The sequence below is a fragment of the Tursiops truncatus genome, chromosome 11, assembly GCF_011762595.2.
Source record: "Tursiops truncatus isolate mTurTru1 chromosome 11, mTurTru1.mat.Y, whole genome shotgun sequence".
Classification (NCBI taxonomy): domain Eukaryota; kingdom Metazoa; phylum Chordata; class Mammalia; order Artiodactyla; family Delphinidae; genus Tursiops; species Tursiops truncatus.
In genome coordinates, this window is record NC_047044.1 from 9,547,558 (window position 1) to 9,566,371 (window position 18,814).

The following is an 18,814-nucleotide window of genomic DNA, read 5'->3' on the forward strand; positions in this document are numbered from 1 at the left end:
CGCATTGTCCGCCAATCCGCCGTCCGCAGTTCCCCGCGCGCCCCGGGTCCCTGCGCCGACCGCACCTCCCCGGATTCCGACGCGGTAAGAGGGTGCGCCCGGGAGGCGCGGCTGGCCTCGAACGTCCCCGGTCTCGCACGGAGCAGCGGCGGCAGCAGGTAACAGCCGGCCTTGGGCCTCTGGCGGGCGGACGCGCGGGGCGAGGGTGGTGGGCCGGCCTCGCTCCCCTCCCCGCGGGTCCCGGGCCCGGCCTGACCCCGGGGTCATTGTCGGGCTGCACCGGCCAGAGCCGAGCTGCCCAGGCCTGGCCCTTCCTCTCCGGGCCAAGCTGGGCCAGGCTCCAGCCCCGCCCGGTGCACGCCCCTGGACCGGTCGAGAAGGGCCAGCGCTGTGCCAAGGCCGCCGTGACTCATCTCCGCCGCCCGGCCCCCGCCCCCGGGACTGGCCGCTCCACTGGTCAGTCTGGAGGGCGGATGTCTCCGGGCGGGACTTCCCCGGGCCGAACCTCCCCGGTAGGCGAGGAGCGGAGACCAGGCTGTCCCAAAGCGGCCCAGGCCAGTGCCCGCGTTTTCGTGCCAGTCAGGCAGTTTCCAGAGACAGGTAGTTCTCTGCTTCTGTCGCCGCCTGTCATAACTCTGGGAATAGGAGGGAGGGCCATTTTGTTCAGTTCTAAAAAAAAAAAAAAAAAGAAAGAAACCAAATAGGAGGCGGGAGTGTGACTTAGAGCAGAGAGGCAGGAAAGGCGCATGGTTGGTAAAAAAAAAAAAAACTCCCGCAGGTTTAGCCAGTAGGGAATGAAGGGAGCAGAGTTAGCACCTGGAGCGTTTTGCAGGTCCCACGAGAGAATGTAGTATGAAAACGTACCGCGGAGGATGCCCAAGATCTAGGTTAAGTCTGACGACTGGCTGGATACCGCCATATAAGTTTGTGATGGGGGTGGGGAAGGGTGGAGCTGAGAAGGGATGTGGTTCCTCTTAGAAGTGGGAAGGGATGTTTTATTTGAGGGTGTCTTAGCGGTGGGGGGGGAGGCGGGGGTGTTTATTCTGAGATGCAAAAGACTGGAGCTCTGAGAGGCTCACGTCTTGTTTTGTTTTGGAGGACGGGGCCTCCACCTTTTCATCTTGCGAAACCCAGATTCAATGATAAACTGTTTCGTGATAGCAGAACCCCATGAGAAAGACTAAAAGGCAACCCTGGAAGGGTGCTGACTGCTGATGGTTTTCAGCAACCGCCCCCCCTCCAAACACACACACACACACACACACCTCCATCTAAATATTTATTTATATTCTTGCCAGCAGTAGCTTGAGTTCTGTATAAACTCATTGCTTTGTTCCTGCCCCAGGGCGAAAGCTTCATCAGCTTCTGCAGGGCAGGGTTAAGAGGAGGAGCCTGTGTGAGCATCTGTAGCTTTCAGGTGGGGAGGGCAGTAGCAGGGGTGGAATTACCTTATAAGGAATGGAATATAGAAAAGGATCCAGGCCAACTTCCTGCGGTGGCTACTACCAATCGGTCCCTTTACCACCATCGGCTAAAACCAGGGAAAGATGCCAGGTGGACATCCTACCTGTGAAGACACCAGTAAGACCCAAGACATAAGGCTGCTTGTTTTTCAGAAGACGACTTTGTAGAATTCTTCAACTGGACTAACCAGACCTCCTGGTTTCTGTAGTCTGAGTTGGGATGTGTTAGAGCCTATGTCCATCACACAGTCCAGAGAACTAGTAATTTAAGTATCAACGAGGAATATTGGAAGTGCTAAGTCACAAGTACTAGGACCGAAGTATAACAGTGACTTTGTAATACAGGCTGGCAAAGGCGCCATGTTCAGAGTGCTCATACTGGTCATCTGAGATTTTGAACTTGGGTTTCTAGAACTGAAAGGTTTATGAATCCTCCTTGTGTTGTAGAATGCCCCCTTTTGCCACGTCTTTTCACCTTGGCCTCCTCTGAGTCTTCCTTATCAATTCCAGAGCCTTGGTTTTCCACCCCACGTAGTGACTGGTCTGGCTGATAGGGACTGAGGCTAATCCCACACTGGCGCTCCACCTGCCTGTTTTGTTAGTTTGTTAACAAATGTAACAGCTCTGCAGCCTGTTCTGAACATACTGGAGGCTGTAAAAGGCTCTAGTTGGGGACACAACAACACATTCCTGAAAGAACTTGAAAACCTCCTGGTGGAGTGGAAGGACCCAGGCCCTGCAACCTGTGAGAGCTGAGCTCAAACTCTGCCACTGTCACTTACAGGCTGGGTGGCTGTGGGCAGGTTACTGATCATTTCAGTGTCCCAGGTTCCCCCCAGTACAATGGGGGTAACAATGCCTTCCTGGATTATAATGGGTGTGCAAGGAGCCGGGTACCTAGGAGGCATTTAACAAAGTATTTTATCGTATCAAGATGCACTGATGTTGCAGCCCAGTAATCACTAATGGGATACGGCATCGGGCGCCATCAGGATGTAGGCAGGGGTTACCGTGCAAAAGTTTTCTGGAGTCAAAGTTTGACTGCGGCTCTGAATCAGTGAATACAGCTACGAAGAAAGGAAAGCACGTCCCATCTAAGGGAAACAAGCTAGAACAAAAACAGGCACAGCTCTAGGGACAGGGCAGCAGGGTGAGACGGCTGGGCTGGAGAGCGGGTGCAGGGCAGCAGGGTGAGACGGCTGGGCTGGAGAGCGGGTGCAGGGCAGCAGGGTGAGACGGCTGGGCTGGAGAGCGGGTGCAGGGCAGCAGTGGTGAAAGGCATTCATTTAGCATCTCTCAGGTGCCACAGGCTCTGTCTCATGTCAGAGGCTGCAGAAGGCCCAATGCTAGCTCTCACGGACCTCCGCATCCAGTAAACTGAGAATTAGGAAATCCTGTGGAAGGTGCCATGAAAGAGGCTGCCCAAGGCAGAGGGCAGAGGGCAGCAGGGTGGGTGGGGCCGGGATAATTAATAAATGCCCCATGTCACCCACATCTCAGGCTGTTTCAGTTGAATCCCGGTGGGGGGTGGGGATTGGCTAGGAGGCAGTGCGCTGTTTCTCCTCCCCTGGAGAGGGGCTGAGAACAGCCCCACGCTTCACATGGCGCCCTTTCTCTCCCAAGACTCTTCAGGGGAAGGGTCCCCCGCCCACCTCATCATGTCTCGAAGAAGCCAGCGCCTCACACGCTACTCCCAGGGTGACGATGACGGCAGCAGCAGCAGTGGGGGGAGCTCGGTGATGGGCAGTCAGAGCACCCTGTTTAAAGACAGCCCTCTCAGGTATGGGATCGCCACTTCCAGCCCCACCCGCCTCCGTGGGATCGCACTGACCTGCAGAGCACATGTCTTGGGCGGCTCACTGCGCAGCCTCTTCGTCTTGTGACTTTTGTGGGCAGAGATCAGATACCCATGTCTGGTCAAAGGGGACATTCACACCTCTGGGGATGCCAGGGCCCAGTGTTGTTTCTTCTCTCCATGCTGTAAGCCGGGCTGCTGCCCTCATGTTCAGAGAACAGGAAGTGGGGAGAGGCAGCTTCAAGAATAAGCCAGGCCGGAAACCCCAAAACCGAGAGCTGGGCTCACAGGAACCCATGGTGCCGTGGATGGCTCTGCCAGTCTGGCCATCCTCCCCAGACCCACACCCACATGTGCCACTGTCTGTAGGGCCTCCTCAGGGCCAGCGAAGCAGCTGAGGAGACGAACAAGTCCAAGGGGCACCAGGATGTGAGCTAAGGCAGGCGCCTGCCTCACCCTGCCCCCTTGCAGATATGAGGCCGAGCTGACAGCCCCTGAGGCTTTGACTAGCTCTAGAAGGCCAGGTTGGGTTTGTCTGGGTTTTCAGTGGGTTGTAGAAATTACTAATCCATGAGGAAGCATGAAAAAACACTTTGGCTTTGAAGTTAGAGACCTAGATTTGAATCCTGACTCCATCGCTTACTGATGGTCTCGCCTAACTGCTTGTGAGATTTAGAGATAACGGGAGCACAGAAAGTACCTGCTTTGCGCGGTAGACAGTCAGCAGTTGGGAGTTGTTAGTTGCCTAGCAACAAGGCTGCGCCCCCCCCCCCCCCCCGACCTTAGGAGGGCAGAGCACTGCCTAGAGCCCCGCTTTCGCTTTCCTGGCTGGGCTCAGCTCCTGCCTCTCTCCTCCTGCTGACCTCCCACAGGACCCTGAAGAAGAAATCCGGCAACATGAAGCGCCTCTCCCCAGCGCCACAGCTGGGCCCCTCCTCCGACAGGCACACCTCCTACTACAGCGAGTCTGTGGTCAGGGAGTCCTACTTTGGCAGCCCCCGGGCCGCCTCCATCGCCGCCTCTCTCACCAGGAACTCCATCCTCGACGACCAGCTGCGTGGTGACCCCTTCTGGAGTGAGTGTCCACAGCCTTTCTCCTGGGCCTCTGCTGCCTCCGGAGATGTATGGTCCAAAATCCCCCCCGGGGGTTTCCTAACCGCTGCGGGGCCAGAAGAGGGGCTCCCCACCTTCGGAAACCCTTGGGAGAGCAGCCGAGTGTCTGAACTTCCAGGCCCCTTTAGACGATGGAGTAGCCACGTAGCTGCTCCAGGCCTGGGAGACGGAGGGGCCGGTCCTAGTTCACCCTCCCTTGACCCAAGGGAGCTCGGGCGGGGCTGCCCATCAGAGATGCTCCTCGGGGTGTCCCCGCGAGTCCCTCTGGAACACCCTCCTCGGAGCACCTCTGCCCCAGGAGAACCCCGCGTTCTTCCCTCCTCAGGTGAGGACCTGCGGGTGAGGAGGAGAGACACAGGTGGCACTGAGAGCAGCAAAGTCAACGGGCTCCCGGAGAACAAACTGTCCGAGGACTTCCTCGGGTCGTCCTCGGGCTACTCTTCCGAGGATGACTACGTAGGTAGGCGACGTCCTCCCTCCCCAGCCTCGGGGAGGTGCTCCACCAGGTTCCCGGGCTGCTGGGGAGGTGACGGGAAGTAGGGGAAGGCGCCCTGACAGCTCGAGAGAGCATGGTGTCCAGCTGAGTGTTGCTGCTGTGCCCCCACGGTGCCCTGAACCCAGGCCCGGGGTGGCCCTCGATAGCGCTGGGATGCGACCGCCTGGCCCCACGAGGCCTTGAGCCGCCTGTGGCCGGTTCCCTTATTTGACTCATTTCCGGCAGGTGTTTAACATGGAGCTTCACACGCAGGAGGTGCTTGATCCCTTACTCTAGGTCTGAGTGGTTTGAGGGGTTGCTGGTGAGAAGGAAGCAGACAAGGAGGCCAAGGGAAATAAAATGTCAGAAATCTAGCGCTTCGCTTCGTCAGCGTTTACTGGCCTGCTAGCTGCCAGCCTCTGTCACTTGGGGATGTGAAGGAGAATGACACACGGTCTCAGCTCACAGTCTAGAGGAGCAGACAACTGACAGTCTCCATGTCCCAAGGCTCTTAAGAGTGAGGACAGCGGCGGTCCAGTGGTTAGGACTCCGCGCTTCCACTGCAGGGGGCACGGGTTCGATCCCTGGTCGGGGAACTAAGATTCCGCAGGCCCTGCGGTGCACGGCACCTCCACACCAGAAAAAAAGAGTGAGGACAACTGGGCGTCTCCTCTGCTCCCCTGCAGGCTACTCGGAGACGGACCAGCAGGGTTCAGGGTCGCGGCTGCGGAACGCTGTCTCTCGGGCGGGCTCTCTTTTCTGGATGGTGTTCACTTCTCCAGGTGAGTGCCGGCTGCTCTGTACATGATGGTTTCCATTCTCTCTGGCAGTCACTTTCACCCATCTTTCTGCGGTTGGGTATCCAACCCGTTAGAAAGAGACTGTAGGGCCACCAGGGATAGCTCGCTCCAGAATAATTACGGGGAGCCAGGAGCCACGGGAGCACCCTTGCTTGAAAGCTGGGCGGAGGGCGTTGGCAGCGCAGGCGGGTGGCATCACAGGACCTGGTAGCGTGGGACAGGACGGAGGTGCACTGGCGATCAGGGTTGGGGTCGGGGCAGGGAGGACCGCTGGTGGAGACACACAGGCCCAGTGGTTCAGGGTGGCACTAGGCTTGACGGGCCCTCTTCCAGGCCGGCTCTTCGGACTCCTCTACTGGTGGATTGGCACCACCTGGTACCGCCTGACGACAGCTGCCTCCCTCCTCGACGTCTTCGTTTTAACCAGGTAAGCAAGACTGACAAGGAATCAGAAGGGGCCGATAAAGCATCTACACCTGTGCGTGATGGTTTCTCTGAAGGTTTTTTCTTTCCCAGTTTACCTGCGGCTTTTATTAGTGAGCGTGGAGTGGACACCCAGAGCCCCTTTTTCTGCCTGACAGTGGACAGGACTTAGAGTCAGGTGCAGGGAGTGTTCTGGAACGCAGCTTCTTGGCCACTTCCTTCCGAACACCAGCCTAGCCACTTCTGATCTCAGACAAGCCCAGCCTTACTCCTGCTGGCCAGGCCTTAGGCTCTAGCCAGCAAGTGGTGTTTCCCAGAACATTCAGCATCCCTCTCGGCCCCCCGGTGATCTGGACCCCCAGTGTTTTCCAAAAGAAAATACTGCCTGACTAAGGAGTTACTTTTTTTTTCTTCTATATTTGCTTGCCTAGAGGACACCTGTCTGTGAAAGTTTTAGGTTATTCAGAGACCCCAGTATTTACTTATTTATTTATTTTATAAATTTATTTTTATTTATTATTTTTGGCTGTGTTGGGTCTTCGTTGCTGCTCATGGGTTTTCTCTAGTTGCGGCGAGCGGGGGCTACTCTTCATTGCGGTGCGCGGGTTTCTCATTGCAGTGGCATCTCTTGTTGCGGAGCATGGGCTCTAGAGCACAGGCTCAGTAGTTGTGGCGCACAGGCTTAGTTGCTCCGTGGCATGTGAGATCTTCCCAGACCGGGGTTGAAACCCGTGTCACCTGCATTGGCAGGCAGATTCTTAACCACTGTGCCACCAGGGAAGCCCGCCCCCCCGCCCCACCCCCAGTATTTATTTTTGATAACATCAATACAGTTCAGAGTCAGAATTGTCCCCATCACTCCAAACTTTGCAGGTAAAGCATCCAATCTGGCCCTGGCAAGATGAGAGGCTTGAGGGTGTCTTCTCTAACTCTAGCTCAGCACTCAGGAAAAATCTCTAGGAACTCCCTGGGGGCATATAGAGGCTCTGGAGCCCTCCTGATACCTCCGCCTGCCCTCTCTCCCCTCCTGTGGTCCAGGCGCTTCTCATCACTGAAGACGTTCCTGTGGTTCCTCTTGCTGCTGCTGCTTCTGACCGGCCTGACCTATGGTGAGCTCATCCACTGTCACGAGCAGCGGTAGAACGAGAGCTTGTGGAGATGGGGCTTGCGAGCCAGAGGGGCAGGCAGAGTGTGGGCCGACGCTGGTGCTGAGCAGAAATGTGAAAACTAGAGAGACAGTGATCAGCTACAAAAAGGGGAAGGAGGCAGGACGAGCGGGGTCGGATGGCGCCTGGGCAGCATCCTGTCTGGGTCTCCTGGGTCCTCAGGTGACCAGTGGGTGAAAGGGGAAATGCTCCGATCCACTGATCTTGTCCTTGGTTTGGGTTGCTACGCTGGACTGCCTAGCATGTCTAGAGCGTCCTTGCAGCCCCAGGGGCTGGAACATGCCTTAGTACAGGAATACCGGGGTAAAAAGCAGGGACTCTGACACTGTTATTAGCAGTCATTTTCCCTCCATTCCAAATCAGGAGGTTGTCTGGGTGAGTGAATTACCATTACATCAAGTTCAGTCTTCAGCTGTCTTTAGGATCAAAACAATGAAGTAGTAAAGAGAAGTGAGAGCACCTTTTTGCACCAAGAAGTACCTGTCATCTATAAGATGCTCCACGTTGTTCCAGTCTCTATCGTTGAACTTTCACATTTTTTACATAGTTGTAATCATTATGTTTATATATTTTGTGTTCAGCTTTTGATTTGACAATTTCACATGAGTTTCACAGTTTCCTATGAGTTGCCCCTGTGGCCCCCAGGCTCAGTTTTACCAATTTATAATTAAAGACCATGCTTTATTATTATTATATTTTTAGAGGTGGTTTTATAGGTTTAGCATCTACTCAAGTTGTATTTCTTTAATTTCTACCAAGGTAGAACATCTTTCCAAGTGTTGATTCCCTTGTTTCCTGTTACAAGAACAGCTTGTTCCTATCCAGTGGAAGCTGGGCATTGCCCTTAAAATAATAATGACCTTTTATAATCTTACAGTGTTTTGTTCAGGAAGCATACTCCCTTGTGTTATCTCACAAGGTTGTTTGTTTCACCATCCCCATGTGGGGTTGGTGGAGCTGAGGTTCTCACGGTGTCATGAGATGCATACGGAAAGTCTGAAAGGCAGAGGGGTGGAGTGACCAGCTCCGGGAGAGCAGTAAGTGAAGGCCTGTCCGGAGGGTCTGACTTAAAGTCTGGTGGTCACATGCTTCCTGTTGCACCTGCTCGAGGCCAACAACTGAGTGGCAAGTGTGACATCTTACCAGGGTGGAGACCCCACAGCCAATATGGCTTTTTCAGGCGCTGTCAGCCCCACGCATACATGTACACGCACACACGGCACGTGCATAGCTCAGGAGTAAACACATCGCAAACAGGTAGCCCCTAGAGCAAGATGCAAATGTCTGTGTGGTGGCAGCCTTGTGCTCTGTTCCGGGGCAGCAGGCAGCCTTTCTGAGCAGGTGGATTCTGTTTCAGTGATTCTCAACCATGGCAGCCCATTAGAGTCACCCGGGGAGCTTTTATTTATTTATTTATTTATTTATTTTGGGGGACCATGCTGCACAGTTTGTGGGATTTTAATTCCCCAACCAGGGACTAAACCCACACCCTCGGCATTGAGAGCTCGAGTGCTAACCATGGGACCGCCAGGGAATTCCCACCTGGGGAGCTTTTAAAACTCCTTATGGAGGGATCCCCCAGGCCCACGAACTCACTCTGGAGGGCGGGGCCAGACACTGATTGTTTCAAAAGCTGCGTGGGTGATTCTGATGTACGGTCTGGACTGAGGACCACCGTCAGGCCCTCTGGGTTCTACCGTTGGATCATCCCCAACTTATGATAGCCGCTTCCTCCAAGCTTTGCCACCTGTGGAAAGGTGAGGATTCCTGAGGGGACGTGAGGATGCGTACACGCTGGGATTGTCGGGTGGAGGCTGCTGCCTCAGAGAGTGGCGGGAACCTCCACCCCTCATACCGCCTTTGGCCGGGGCAAGGCTCCCGCGAGCGAGACAGGCTGCTGCTGAGCGCTGCTCATGAGGCTGCCGTCCGCGCTGTGGCCCCGGCCCGGGTTAACTGCCCCCTCCTCTGTGTGCAGGCGCATGGTATTGCTACCCCTTCGGGCTGCAGACGTTCCACCCCGCCGTGGCTTCCTGGTGGGCCTCGAAGGGCAGCAGTGGGCAGCGTGCGGTATGGGGTTCCAGAGACTCATCCCCACATTTCCAGGTGAGCATCTTAGGGTCGCAGCCTCCCGCCTCGGCCTGAATTTGCCATTGAAGTCGTCCCTGCCCTTCTTCCTCACACACACAGCTGAAGAGGTGCTGTCAGGACACCTTTCTCTGCTGTTAGTGGTGCAGGTGTTGGGGGGTGTGTTGCCTGTGCTTAAATATGACTCAAAACTGCCCAAAAGTTAGTTGCCATCCTAAGAGGCACGGAAAACAGAAGGAAAGGGAATAAGACAAATTGTCTTGCCTACCTTGTTCCTTTTCAGTACAATTTCACGAATCTTTACTGAGTACCTTCTGTGAGTCAGGTAATATCCTGTTCTGTTACCTATTACCATAGATAAACCACCCCTAGAATCAGTGCCTTAAAAGTACCAGCACTGGGACTCCCCTGGTGGCGCAGTGGTTGAGAGTCCACCTGCCGATGCAGGGGACACGGGTTCGTGCCCTGGTCCGGGAGGATCCCACGTGCCGCGGAGCGGCTGGGCCCGTGAGCCATGGCTGCTGGGCCTGCACGTCCGGAGCCTGTGCTCCACAACGGGAGAGGCCACAACAGTGAGAGGCCCGCGTACCGCAAAAAAAAAAAAAAAAAAGTACCAGCACTGGGGAATTCCCTGGTGGTCCAGTGGTTAGGACTCGGCACTCTCACTGCCATGGCCCAGGGTCAACCCCTGGTCAGGGAGCTAAGGTCCTGCAAGCTGTGCGGTGTAGCAAAAAAAAAAAAAAAAAAAAGAAGTACAGCATTGGATTAGCTCGTGAGCCTGCAGGTCCTCTGGGTGGCTTTTCTGGTCTGAGCAAGGACAGCTGATCTTGGCTGGGCCCCCTCACGTGTCTGCAGTTAACTGGTGGGTCAGCAGGGGCGGGCTGGTCTAGGCCTGGACTGGGCAGGTTGTACCTTTGCTGTCCAGCAGGTAGCCTGGGCTTGTTCTCATAAGCAGCCGGGCAGGGTTCCAGGAGAGTGGAATCGTGCCAGACCTTGAGGACTAGATTCAGAACTAGCATTCTGTCACTTCTGCCACATTCTATTGGCTGAAGCAAATCTCAGAGGCAGGCCAGATTCAAGGAGGGGGAAATAGACCCCACCTCTCCATGGAAGCACCTGCGAAGCCACATTGCAGAGGGCGCAGATGCTGGGAGGAGGGCAGGACAGTTTTGCAACCCGCCAGAGGCTAAAGCTGGATCCGGCCCAGGCCCTGCCCTCAAGAGGCCTGCAGTCCAGTGGGGGGCGATGAGTGCACAAACCACCGGCGTGTGTGTGTGCAGGTCCCGGGGTCTACGATGAAAATGTAAAACGCTTTGTCCTCTGATTAGAGTTATTTGAACTTTGCTTGCACCCTGCTGAATTTAATTTGCTATCACATTTTTAACCATTTATTTTGGTAGATATTACTTTCCTGACCCTGAGTTTATTATTTCACAAAATAACGATGTGTTCTGGCATCTTTAACTTTTTTTTTTTAATCACTAGTAAAGACAACTCAATTTCAGGACCACGTTTTCTGTAAAACGGGGGAAGTAAAGAATGACATATCTTTGTATTTACTTTCATCTGCATAAAGACACTAATAAAAATAGTTGCCTGGTTTGGGAAGGCTTGGTGGTGAGGGCTCTGGGTGGATGGGGCAGAGGTTAGGAGCGTGAGTTTTTGCTGTTTGCTTGCTTGCTTTTTGAGTCATGCAAGTACTGCCTAGTTTAAAAACGGAATTTTTGCAAGTCATAAGCCCGACCTCTGTACTCACTAGGCTCGTGCCTTTTAACTGACAGTCGACAGACTGTGTTTTATAATTTCATTTGGGTGTTTCTGGGATTCTCTTCCCTTCCTCTTTAGGAAGCACTGTTGTCATAAGTCCCTAACCTCTGTGGCTTTTCCCTCCCCGTCCTGCCAGGCCGAGCAGCGCATTCTGTCCCGGGTACACTCTCTGGAGCGGCGCCTGGAAGCTCTTGCTGCCGAATTTTCCTCCAGCTGGCAGAAGGAGGCCATGCGGCTGGAACGCTTGGAGCTGCGGCAGGGGGCTGGAGGGCAGGGGGGCAGCGGCAGCCTGAGCCACGAGGACACCCTGGCGCTCCTGGAGGGGCTGGTGAGCCGCCGCGAGGCTGCCCTGAAGGAGGACTTCCGCAGGGACACCGCTGCTCAGATCCAGGTCGGGGAGGGGAGCTGAGGGGCCCGTGTGGCTGACACCCTGGGTGTGTGGGGTGGAGGGGGCGAGGCCCTGCACCCTGACATGAGGGAGACAGCAGTGTGTCATTCAGGGTCAGACGGCTCTACCACTTGGCAATTACCTTCTCTAAGACTTAGTGTCCTCCTCTTTAAAACGGAGACTCTCCTGTCTGCCCTGCCCCTGGTTGTGAGAACATGAGATTGTAGTGCGCCTGTAACGCCCATGTAGGTGTGGCACACCACGCAGGTGTGCAGTAAAGACCAAGAGGAGTCTTGCGTGTTTCCAAGAAGCACTGTAGCAGAAAGGCCAGGAGCTGAAGTTTGCAATCAAACAGGCCTGGTTCGAATTCCGGTTACACCACTTACTGGTTGTAAGCGGCCTCTGAGCACGACTCAGTAAAATCCTTGGCCTCTCTCCTATGCCTGATAGGAAGAACTGGTCACCCTGAGAGCAGAGCATCAACAGGACTCAGAAGACCTCTTCAAGAAGATTGTCCAGGCCTCGCAGGTTGGTGGGCTTGGGGGCACTTGGAGCCTACGGTGGGGCGCTGATCAAATTCATCATCTGTTCTTGGGCTCAGAGAGACACCTTGGCCCCTAAGGGTCTGCTTAGGTGCAGAATGGGGAGAAGGGTTGTGAGTCTCCTGACTTCTGCTTGAACTGAATCCACTCGGGCTGGAACACTCTGCAGAGACGCCCTGGGATCATGCCTGAGGACAGGAAGGGCTGCTTTCAAGTGGCCTGTTGTGCTGGGTACACATGCTGAACGAACGAGTGAACGGGTGAACGCCTAAGCACGATAGACATGGGCCGAGACTCCCACAAGGACCTCAACCAGGAGGCCAGTTTGACGTTTGCTAGATCAGTCAGGAGGCCCTGGGGTGGGGATGTGGTTAAGCAAAGACCCCAGAGGGAACAGATCCTGCTCTGGAAGACTGACTGCTGTGAGCCTGACATTTCTTGTATTGGTCCCTTCTTTCGCTTATAGGAGTCTGAGGCTCGACTCCAGGAGCTGAAGTCTGAGTGGCAAAGGTAATGCGCACTGCCATCTGTCCTAGGCCTGCTCAGCCCCAGCCTCCCCATTCCCACCCCCAGCTAGGACTGGGGAGCAGAGCCCCGGAGCAGAATTCTGATTGTGTCCCAAGCAGAGAGGGAGATGGCTGAAACCTAGCTCAGGATCACCTGCTCAGAGCCTGTCCTTGAGGTGCAGTGGAGGTCCGGCAGGGGTTGCAGGCATTGCAAGAGAATTGGGATTCATGGGTTCATTTACAGATGTACCGTCTTTTCTGTACAACCTCATGCCGGCTGTATTCCCATGCCCCAGATATCTGTACTTGTGGAGGATGTGAGAGCTGAGGCAGAGTGAATTATGGATCTGGGCTTAGAAGGGAAATGGGATACCGTAATAATTAGCTCCTGGGGATATGCAAGCCAAGTCACAGGCACCGGAGCTCTGTTCTACAGCCAGAACCTCCAAGAGTGAGCCTTGCACTCACCAGTGAGTGGTGGGCACACACTTATATCAGGTGCCAACTAGGGGATCCTCTTGTTCTCCTCAGCATAGCCTTACCCCTCACCAGAGATCCAAGGCTTACTCTTTCTTCTCTGTCTGGGAGTAGGATGACCCAGGAGTCCTTTCGGGAGAGTTCCATGAAGGAGCTGGGGCGGCTGGGGGTTCAGCTGGAAGGCCTGCGGCAGGAACTGGCAGCCCTGACCCTGAAGCAGAGCTCGGTGGAGGACCAAGTGGGCCTGCTGCCCCAGCAGCTCCAGGCTGTGCGGGACGATGTGAGTTGGAACCATCCACGTCCCTTGCTGAATACCCCTCCTCTGAGACGGTCCTAGCAGTCTGCAAGGCAAAGAGCCTCTTGCCCCCTGCTCTGGACTCGGCACAGATGCTGGCTTTCTTGGACAGAAGTTCTTCCTGTTCTCTCATTGATAACATGGCGGATTGTTCATAACTCTTTCCTCCTTGGGCCTGAACAGGCACGTGCTGGCCCTCCCCTCGCAGGCCTGTTCCTCGCTCCCTGTCCCCTCTACCCAAGCCAGGCGCCACCCCACCCTGGCCAGGGCTCTGCTGTGGCAGCTTCCACTGTGAGCCTCCCAGAGTGAGACCTTTCTTTGGTCCCTAGGTGGAGTCTCAGTTCCCTGCCTGGGTCAGTCAGTTCCTTCTTCGAGGTGGGGGAAGCCGCACTGGGCTCCTTCAGCGAGAGGAGGTGCAAGCTCAGCTGCAGGAGCTGGAGAGCAAGATCCTTGCCCGCGTGGCCGAGATGCAGGGCAAGTCTGCGAGGGAGGCCGTGGCCAGCCTGGGGCTGACGCTGCAGAAGGAGGGCGTGATTGGGGTGACAGAGGAGGTGAGGACTGGATGCCCCTGGACACCCCCGCCCCCCGCAATGGCTGATCCACCCAGCACACACGCACTGCTTTCCTCCCTGGGAGCCACAGAGCTGCACAGTCCCACACTGCCAGCTCCCTGGCCCGTTCTGTGACCTAAGTGACACCCAGGAGGCTCCGATGTTTGCTTTGGGGCTGGTGTGGAAGGGTGGAGGTGCATGCCTGAGCAACGGCACGTGTCCGGACTGGGGAGGGCTGAGCCCAGGGGTTCCTGGCCCCTAACAGTGGGGCCACGGAGGTGGACGAGTCTGCTTCCCATCACAGTTGCTCGGGGCGCCTGTGTTTTAGCAGGTGCACCGTATTGTAAACCAGGCTCTGAAGCGCTACAGCGAGGACCGCATCGGGATGGTGGACTATGCTCTGGAATCGGGAGGTGTGTGCACCTCTCCTCCCTTTGCTGGGCCCCTTTCCCTACGCTGGCGGGCCCCCTGGCATCTGCTAGGGTAGCTGTGGTGTTAGGCAAGCAGGGCTTGAGGTCGGCAGAACTCACCCAACCCAGCGCTCACAACAAAGGCGAGTGACTGCGTGGGAGAAGCGGGACGTGCTGAGCACCGTCCTCGGCCGGGAAGAGGCGGCGGTGCTTGTAGCTGCTCTGGGGTCTGGGTTAGGTGTGGAGACTGGTCCTCAGAGAGGGGACGGGCAATGGTAGTCCCTGCCGGGGTTCCCCTGGCTGGCGAGCTGAGCTGGTTGTGTGGGTCTCCCTCCCCTGCTGGAGTCCAGCCCCAGGCGCCCACCCTGCCTTTCTTTCCTGTCTCAGGGGCCAGCGTTATCAGTACCCGATGTTCCGAGACCTACGAGACCAAGACGGCCCTCCTCAGCCTCTTCGGCATCCCCCTGTGGTACCAATCCCAGTCTCCTCGAGTCATTCTCCAGGTGGGGGCCCTGAGCACACCGAGTCGCCTGCGTAGCTGGGTGACCGTCCCCTCCTGGGTCATTAGAGCTGCGCTCAGGGCGGGTTGTCTTTGTCACCTGCCATGCGCTGACCCAACGTTCTTCCCTTCCAGCCAGACGTGCACCCAGGCAACTGCTGGGCCTTCCAGGGGCCCCAGGGCTTTGCTGTGGTTCGCCTTTCTGCCCGCATCCGCCCCACTGCTGTCACCTTAGAGCATGTGCCCAAATCCTTGTCACCCAACAGCACCATCTCCAGTGCCCCCAAGGACTTTGCCGTCTTTGTGAGTATCCCACCTGGGGGCTAGAGGGGCTGTAAGAGGGCCCTGTGGGTCTCTATTGAGGATAGAGTTGGGATCGTTCTTTGGTTGAGGGGAAGGGAATAGATATGGAAGAGAGGGCGCCAAGGTGGGAAACAGCACTTCGGTCTCAGTTACCTCGGGCTGCGGAGGAAGATACGGAGGCCTAATGAGTCAAGTGACTTGTCACAGATCACACGGCGGCCCTGTGTCCAGAGCTCAGGCCCCCTGCAGTCCCCGAGGAGGCTGGCGCCTGCCCCACCGGGTGGGAGGGGGCCAGTGGGGAAGCGGGAGGGAAGGCCTTCCTCCCCGGGGGCCCGTGTCTAAGAGCAGGCTCTTCCCTCCATCCTGTGCTCTCTCTTCAGGGTTTCGATGAAGACCTGCAGCAGGAGGGGATGCTCCTTGGCCAGTTCACCTACGACCAGGATGGGGAGCCCATTCAGACGTTCTATTTTCAGGTATGGGATTCTGTTCTGCTGGCAGAGGCGTATATATGTACTTTCCCACCCATTCAGCAGATGTTTTCTGAGTACTTGTCCTGTGCCAGGCACTGGGGGTTCCAAGTGAGAAGTCACAGCCTAGCCCACCCACAGCCCGAGGTACGGAACAGAGACCACTGTCCCTGTGGCGTGGGAGAGGCGCCAAGTGCACATCAGCGTGGGGGAGGGGGAGGGGCCCTCCCAGATGGGCAGTGCTGGGGAGCTGCCTGCAGAGGGTAGGTATCCGAGTGAATGTGGCCCAGCTGGGCCTCACACAGCACAGCGTGGCTGGGCCACCGCTGGGGGGCTCCTGCCTCAACTTGAGTGGGCATTGGTCTCCTGGGCCCTTGTTAGGAATAGATCCCCAGTCTCCAGCCCAGGTGAGTCTCCGGTAGGTGGCCTGAGAGCCACACCAGGGGAGTCCTAGTGTGAGGAAGTGGGTGAGGTGGAGAAGGGACAGAGGGGGGAGAGAGGCAGGCCTGGCTACCAGGCAGAGAGTTTCAGCCCTCAGCTGAAAATGAGCGTATGACACAGAGGACTGATGGAACTTGAGAAAGAAAAGAAATTCTGCTTAATTCACAGTGAAGGAATTCTTTTTCAACATCGACATACGTCAAACTCTCCATAAAGGTAGTTCTGTTCACGGTCAGAGAGCTCCTGTGAGGTTTTCCCAGTTTGCGATGAATCATGCTGGGGCTCGGTTACAAGGCCGTTTTTATGTGGCCGTGGGCTGGGCCTGGCGCAGCCTGACATGCGTTGGCGGCCCCTGTGGGACCTGTGAAGCCTGTGGGGCTCCTTGGCCCACCAGGTGGAAACTGTGTTCCAGGGTCTGAAGACAGGAGCTTTGAAGTCCAGTTCTCTACAGAGGCCCGGGGGAGGGGGCGTCTGGCCCTAGGTGTGGCCGTCTCCCCTCCGGTCTGAGGACTCCCACCCCTGCCTTCTCTCCCTAGGGCCCTAAAATGGCCGCGTACCAGGTGGTGGAGCTGCGGATCTTGACTAACTGGGGCCACCCCGAGTACACCTGCATCTACCGCTTCAGGGTGCATGGGGAACCCACCCACTAGGCCTTCTCTGTGCCGCTGCCGCCGCCAGCAGGGAGGCCAGCTCCTCTCGGCACGCGCCCCCTGCTCTGGGGGTGGCTGCGCAGCACCCCCGCCTCTGCCCCCGCACGCTTGAAGCGCACTGACTTCCGGGAGCGGGCAAGAAGAGCCCCTGGCCCAGCGGAGGTGAGAAGGAACGCGCAGGCTCTTCCTGAGCGCCGGGTGGCTCCAGCGGTCAGCAGGCTCCGGCGTCGCTTTTCCTTCTTCGTTCTCTGCGCGCCGGGCACTGGGCGCCTTCTTCTCCCTCCTGCGAGGGTGTATATATGTAGCATGTTGTGGGAAATCGAGGCAGGGAGAGGCGGGATGAGTGCCCATGTTCCGGCAAAGGTGGATGAGACCTGCCTGCCCCTTGCCTATGTGCGGGGGCTGGCACCCAGGGAGCTGCATAAATGAATCAGGTGCCAAAGCCGTGGGTGAAACAGGCTAGGGCCTGGGGCAGCTGAGCTGTACCCCCTCCCTAGGCAGAGAAGTGAGGTCCTCTGGGAGGAGGGTGCAGGCTGGGACTGGTCCCCAGGCAGGAAGCTCCTGGGAGAAGGCAGCTGGGCTCCTCCAGAAAGCTAGTGCCATCAGCCTAGGCCACAGCATTCCTGGAGGGCTTCTATACACTGTATTTGTCCTGGGTCAGGGTGGGCCATGGGGCTTCCTGTACCCTGGAGGGTCTGGCTCCTGGGAGCCTGAGGGTTACTGCTCCTGTGGCCCTGTAGGAGTCCCCTCTGCTGGGGACAGTAGTTGCTTGCTCTCTCCTGATGCTGGGACTGGGGCCCACTCTGCTCCCCACTCCTTGCTAGGGCCCACCTGTGCCCCAGCGCAAGCTTGCTGCATTCCCCCAGGGTGCCCAGACCTGTCCTTCGAGGCCATGAACATCTGGGGTCAGCTAGAAGTGTTCAGGGGACTCCCTGGGCTCTTGTGGCCCAGCGATACAATGACTGACAGTGACACTCAGGGTGCCACGGTGGGAGGAGGTCTGTCTGCACTGTTGGCCCTACCCCACCCCTATCAGGCCGCTGATGTAAGAGGCCCTCTAACCCTGAGCCACCCCCGGGGGCTCTCTCAGCTCATGCTCAATTCTGTTTCTATTCTGACTCATTTTCTATGGGGGACAGTCAGGGGTGGGGGGCTGGGTTAGGAGGGGGGCTGAGGTGGGAGCTTTTGGACCCAGCAAGCCCTGCTCTATTATGTATGTATTTTTCAAGGTCTGTTTTTTAACTGAAAAGCTAAGGGCTTGATTCCTAGCCCCGTTCTGTGGGGCCTCGGGTGAGTTCAGGTCCTTGTAACCTGGCTGCCAAGAGGGGCTCGGGGCACTGGTTCCAACTCTGTGGTTCGTTCCGGCCCGCGGGGAGGGGGCAGGAAAGGCTGCTGTGCAGGTGGGTGCCCTGAATGGAGGACGGAGCTGGAACGAAGGCGAGGCCCCGGTCATCCTGTGATCGGTCCTCTGGCACTGGCCCTGCCTCCAGACAACCAGGTTTTGTTTTGCGCTCTCCTGTCACAAATGCTGCACTATTGGTTCTTAATTTTGTATCTCCAGATTCTAATTTATGCCTATGCAAAAAATAAACTATGCCCAGGATTAGTGGTTTTTATCTGGCCATTGCACGGGACCCTGCTCTTGGGAAAAAGAGAATGAATTCTTAGCCAAAACAGTGCCCCAAAGGCTTCCTCCTAAGCTTTAGAAACCCAGGCTTCTCGGCTAAAACTCAGCTGTGACGGGAGATGGGACCTGAGGCAGGCCCCGTGCCTGTGACTCTGGGCTCAAAGGCTGGCAGGAGCAAGTGAGTGGCTTTATTAGCCATCACTGATGTCCCAGTCCCACTGGGAAGCAGGAGGCTTGTCCTGCGTCTCTCAGTGCCACTGGAGCAGAGGGTAGAAATTACCCACTTTACTACCGAGCTCGTCCGCCGTCAGTGCCGCAGTCCCCCTCCGCGGGAATTAAACCCTTGTCCCTTGTACCTGTGTTGGGATGGCACGAGGTTGGTCCCCTGAAGAGCCAGAATCTTGCCAGTTCCAGGGAGCAGGTCCTGGCCCTTCCCTGCAAATATCTCCCCAGATTCAGTGCCTCCAATGAGCAGCTCCAAGGGCCAGGGGTGGTTGCCCAGCTGGACTCTCAACACACGCCTCTCATCCTGACCATGGCACCTGGCCCAGGGAGGGGCCCAATCACAGCT

The 18,814-nt window shown here is 56.6% G+C and overlaps 2 protein-coding genes across 5 annotated transcripts in view; one reads left to right on the top strand and one right to left on the bottom strand.

Moving 5' to 3' along the window:
• Nucleotides 1-18,219, top strand: SUN2 (Sad1 and UNC84 domain containing 2). Of its 3 annotated transcripts, none has more exons than XM_033866027.2 (18): nucleotides 1-158; nucleotides 3,087-3,243; nucleotides 4,131-4,333; nucleotides 4,697-4,831; nucleotides 5,533-5,628; nucleotides 5,980-6,073; nucleotides 7,108-7,178; nucleotides 9,211-9,338; nucleotides 11,224-11,478; nucleotides 11,926-12,003; nucleotides 12,484-12,527; nucleotides 13,115-13,280; nucleotides 13,625-13,846; nucleotides 14,175-14,259; nucleotides 14,644-14,759; nucleotides 14,891-15,058; nucleotides 15,439-15,531; nucleotides 16,503-18,219. In XM_033866027.2, exons 2-18 carry the CDS (start codon nucleotides 3,122-3,124, stop codon nucleotides 16,614-16,616), a joined length of 2,190 nt encoding a protein of 729 aa, XP_033721918.1. In that variant the 5' UTR covers nucleotides 1-158; nucleotides 3,087-3,121; the 3' UTR covers nucleotides 16,617-18,219. The 3 variants fall into 3 exon arrangements, with proteins under 3 accessions (XP_033721918.1, XP_033721915.1, XP_033721916.1); XM_033866024.2 differs by lacking the exon at nucleotides 1-158 and adding an exon at nucleotides 331-600; XM_033866025.2 differs by lacking the exon at nucleotides 1-158 and adding an exon at nucleotides 331-600 and having other exon boundaries at nucleotides 14,178-14,259.
• The window catches only part of GTPBP1 (GTP binding protein 1), a 26,814-nt gene continuing 26,114 nt past the window's right edge, over nucleotides 18,115-18,814 (bottom strand). For both annotated transcript variants that reach the window (XR_012324178.1, XM_073788169.1), the window contains one exon: nucleotides 18,115-18,812. Coding sequence is in view for 1 of the 2 variants with exons in the window: in XM_073788169.1 (XP_073644270.1) it covers nucleotides 18,807-18,812 (6 nt within the window). In the remaining variant the exon portion in view is untranslated. The remainder of the gene's footprint in view (nucleotides 18,813-18,814) is intronic.